The 4,921-nt window shown below is 47.6% G+C and overlaps 1 protein-coding gene across 1 annotated transcript; it reads left to right on the plus strand.

Annotated features, from left to right (window-relative positions):
* Window positions 1-322: 322 nt before the first annotated feature.
* On the plus strand, window positions 323-1,249 carry LOC308313911 (UBX domain-containing protein 1-like; the record flags this gene model as incomplete). Its single annotated transcript, XM_080761239.1, has 1 exon — window positions 323-1,249. The coding sequence occupies one exon, from the start codon at window positions 323-325 to the stop codon at window positions 1,247-1,249; it is 927 nt and encodes a 308-aa protein (XP_080617365.1).
* Window positions 1,250-4,921: the final 3,672 nt, after the last annotated feature.

Below are 4,921 nucleotides of genomic sequence, written 5' to 3' on the forward strand. Positions count from 1 at the left end.
TCCCAGGGAATCACACCACCACTGCTGTGGTACAGTTGGTCACATTGGTTATGTTGACATCATCATTACTCCCGCTCTGTCATGTGCCACATGCAAATATGGTCCTCTGTCTTCAGCGTCCAAATATGGACATGTTACATCACGGCAATAATCGTATAAAAGAAACGGGAACATTTTCAGACACAGCAATCTATTCCGATCAGTCCTTTGTGTCATTTACTAGGTGTTGAACTCTGAACCTATAGTGATTCAAAGACCCCTCTTGCTCCAGTGACTGATCTACCCGGGGACACTTGGCGGCTCCGCGTTGACTGATCCAAAGATGGCAGAACAAACAACACTAGAGTCCCTGTTGGAGATGGGCTTTGGGAAGAACAGTGCGGAGAAGGCAGTGGCGAACACAGGGAACCAGGGAATCGAACGAGCCATGGACTGGCTACAGGAGCACCAGAATGACCCGGACATCGACGAGCCCTACGTACCTCCTGCAGGGAACGTCCTCGGGGCCGATGCGGAGGACGGCCAGGCAGGCGCCGCAAACGACGACGCAGACTTCATGGAGACGGCGCGAAGGAGAGAGGAGGAGAACAGCGAGAAGGTCAAAAGGCTGGAGCAGCTCATGCGAGAGAAACAAGCGGCGCGCATAGAGAGGGAGCGGCTGGAGGAGGTGGAGCGGGAGAAGCAGCGCCGGAGGCAAGGCCAGGAGCTGACGCACGTCCGGCAGAAGATGCAGGACGAAGAGAGGATGAAGCTGGTGGAGCTTCAGCAGCGGGAGAAGATGGAGGACAAGATCGCCAAGCAGCGGGTGAAGGATAAGATAGCGCGCGACCGAGAGGAGAGGACGCGGAGGAGCGCCGGCGGGTCCTCCGGCGCCGTCGTAGAGTCCTCCCCTCCCGTGGACACGTCGTCGCCGCCCACCACCAGCGAGGGTCCTCCTCCTCCTCCTCCCGCGTCCGCCAAGAAGGAGTACGACGAGAGCAGGATCCAGGTGCGTCTGCTGGACGGGTCGGCCATCACGGGGGTCTTCAAGGCCCAGGAGTCTCTGGCGGCGGTGCGGGTCTACGTGCAGACGAAGACCGGCCCCGGGGGTCCGGACTTCAACCTGCTGTCGCCCTACCAACCGCGCCACGTGTACACCGAGATGGACATGGAGAAGCCCCTCAAGGAGCTGGGCCTGGTGCCTTCCGCTGTGCTCATTGTTACCAAGAAGCCTGTTGTTTGGCCAGAGAACAGGACATTCGCTCTGTGAGCCTATATACATACCTCACAGTTACTTTAGAGACCAGCCCAGAGATGAACATGCAGGAGAGGAGGACTGTCGCATGAGGGTAACCCAATCTGCAGAATCATTCCATTATACGTTAACTGTAAAAACTGTAGACATTAAGGCTGAAAGAGTTCAGACCCCTAGAAAGAGTTCAGACCCCATGGAATCCATCTTACTAGAAAATGTCTGCAAAAATACTTTGAATTAGAAGGAACATCTGGATCTGGCTTATGTGGATTGATTTAATTTCAAATAAAATCAACATATATATATATATACAAATATTTTATTTACAAAAACTAAAACAAAATTGATTTGTTTGCATTGTTAAATCTTTTTTTCACTGAGCACTCAATGAGGAGACTATTTGGATTATCCATTTTTTTGAATAGCCTATACGGAGAAATGGCTGAAGATAACCTTGGCAATATTGACATCATGGCAGAAGAATACGTGTGTACTGTTGTTCTTTAACTGAGTCATAGGCCTACGGTAGTTAGGTGTATATGATTGAATTTATTTCATTAAAATAGAGCATTAGAGCACTGGGCACAAATCACATTGTGTCAACAGTAACACCCATAGAGAGTTTATTCTAATGCTTTCCCCCCAATCTCTTTTTGTGCCAATTTAGTCATTCTGACTATTTCTCTTTCCCTTGTATTGTCTCTTGTGACCTCTGGTTGGTTTATTAGGGAGGGTGTAGAAAATGATGTCCCCTCCCATGCACCTTTTTTTATGTGACAGCATAGCAGATCTACAGTAGGACTTGACAGGATTTTTTTCTTTCTTTTTTTTGTCCCTGTCTCATAAAGTTTTTTTCTCAACTGATTCTTGTAGCTTGGGGTCAACTCTTAAGAATTCAAGAGGGTGCCCAGTCCAATCCCTTGGTCATTTTTAGTTATTAAGCCTTGTGCTGTCCCAGTTATTCAGTTTATCAGATAGGTCTGACTCCCCCCTATGTGCATGCATTTAGCCTAGCTTGATGTGTAATCAGGAGCCAATTGTGCAGCCAATTGAGGTTCAGTAATTTCAGGTGTGCAGGACAGCAGAAGTCAGTTGTTCTCCAGCAGCCTAGGAGCAAGCACACACACAGAAGCTGCTACTATCATTCTTTGTTTTTGGCTTGAAACCATTTCTTGTAAGTTTGTTTGTGTACAATTGCCTTGACTCATGTTTTGTAAGCTTAATCTGAGTTGTTTTGTTTTATTACATGGGATGCTAATAAGTTTAATAATTGATTGCTTAGCTTAAAATATGTGAGGTAGAGTGTTAATTTAATTGCAAACTACTGAATGCTTAGCCTAGCATGTGCAGCATGTTATTGAGCTGATTGTGTATTTTATGTTTCTATTTTTACAGTTTCACTCGTTGTTTATGAAAGTTGACCACTGGCATCTCAATAAAGGCAAACTGAGATGAATCCTGACTTTTATTGGACTGAGTTTGGCTGGCTGTTGATTTGTGTCACGGACGACACCCTGAGAACAGTACAGTGAAAAAGAACTAATCTACAAGCAAGACAAGCTTTGTGGTAGTAGACTATACATACGGATCCTGCATCAACATGTCTGAAGACGTCAGACAACCGGCCTCTGCGGAGGAACATAAGGCCAACGTTACTACAGTAAGAACTACAGATGTGAAGGACCACGCGTCAGAGAAGGGTTCACGACATTCTGGCTCTTCACGATCGTCACATCGTTCCGGCTCATCAGCTGTACTAGCAGCCGCCAAAGCACGCGCTCGGGCTGAAGACGCGCGTACACGTGCACAGTATATACAGCATGAAATGGCCATCAAGCTCGAACAAATTAAACTGGATATATCACATCAGCTTGAACGAGGAAAATTGGACGCAAACTTACAAATCATACAGCATGAAAAGGAAGCAGCCGCAGCTCAAGCTCAGGCTGAAGTACTTGAGGCTGCCGCAGAACTTGAAGATGTGGTTTTGAGGAAGTCAGGCCACGCCCCTTCACTACAAAGCACCATGGAGCGAACAAGAAACTACGTAATGGAACAAGCTCACTTCACTGTAAGGTCTGAAGCTGGCACGGAAGGCTCATGCAAGGGAGAGCCGTTCCCACAAAATCAGTCCCATTCAGCCCACCATGCAGTCCATGATGAATCATTGACTCATACAGACCCAACATTCCAGGGAAATATGTCCTCTCAACCAAAGCTAACTGAGCAGAATGCACTCAACCCTCTTCCTTTTGAGTCCAGACATACGGATGGACCTCTGCTGAGTGCATACACTGCAGCCAAAAACCAGCCAAAGCCAAGCCCAAATGCAGCTCCCCTTTACCAGTCTCGGCCGAACACAAACGTAGCAGTTCATTTTAAACTTCCAGCTGATAGCCAGCACCACCCTAGCTCATACTCAATTTCCCCTAACCTGCCTCGGCTGAGCTCACACTCGGCAGTTGACCTCAAGCCTCCAGCTGACAACAATCCCCGAACAAGTTCTTACTCAACAGCCCATCACGATCCCCAAGCAAGCTCATACTCCACGTCCCATAACCAACCCCGGCCAAGTTCACGCTCAACACCCCATCTCCAGTCTGAAGGTCAAGACATGTTTGACTTTGCTAGGTTTTTAGCACGCCGTGAACTCGTCAACACAGGCCTCACAAAGTTTGATGACCAACCAACGACCTATATGCCATGGAAATCTGCTTTCCTCAACGCAATTCAAGGCCTAGGTGTTACACCTAGTGAGGAATTGGATTTACTCACTAAATGGTTGGGTAAAGAATCATCCGAGCACGTGAGGAGGATTCGGTCCGTCCATGTGGGCGACCCTGCCGCAGCTCTAAAAATGGCCTGGACTAGACTAGCCCAGTGTTATGGTGCACCCGTGATGATGGAGAATGTGCTATTTAACAAGCTTGAGGCCTTTCCTAAAATCGCCAACAGGGAATACACCAAGCTTAGAGAACTTGGAGACCTTCTAATGGAGGTACAAGCAGCCAAGGACAATGCATATTTACCAGGGCTGTCTTATTTGGATACTCCAAGAGGCATCAATCCAATAGTGGAGAAGCTTCCCTACTATCTACAAGAGAGGTGGATTTCTCACGGCATGAGGTACAAGGAGGAAAACTACGACTGCTTTCCCCCATTCTGGTATTTCACCAGTTTCATCTGTCAAGAGGCAAAGGCAAGGAACGACCCTAGCTTCAATTTCCTCAGCAGTAACCCCACAAAAGGTGACAGATTTTCACAAAACAATCAGAGAATGCCTGTTGCTGTCAACAAAACTGATGTCTCTTCCTCAGATGAAGAACAATCTCCCAAAGAAAATGACCCAGGAAAATGCTGTCCTATTCATAACAAGCCTCATCCCTTGAGAAAATGTCGAGGCTTCAGGATGAAGACACTAGAGGAGCGAAAAGCTTATTTGAAGGACAATGGAATCTGTTTCAAGTGCTGTGCATCCTCCTCTCATCTGGCACGAAATTGCAGTGTGGCAGTTAAGTGTACAGAATGTGACAGTCAAAACCACTGCACTGCCCTTCATCCAGGTCCACCCCCTTCAACCTTTCAAGCATCCAGCCCCTCAGCAGGTGATGGCGGGGAGGAAGAAGCCTCATCCTCATCACCAATGGTAAACAGTGCTTGTACAGTGGTCTGTGGCAAAGGACTTAA

This window comes from Protomyctophum bolini (genome assembly GCF_963924005.1).
Source record: "Protomyctophum bolini genome assembly, chromosome: 4".
In the NCBI taxonomy this organism is placed as follows: domain Eukaryota; kingdom Metazoa; phylum Chordata; class Actinopteri; order Myctophiformes; family Myctophidae; genus Protomyctophum; species Protomyctophum bolini.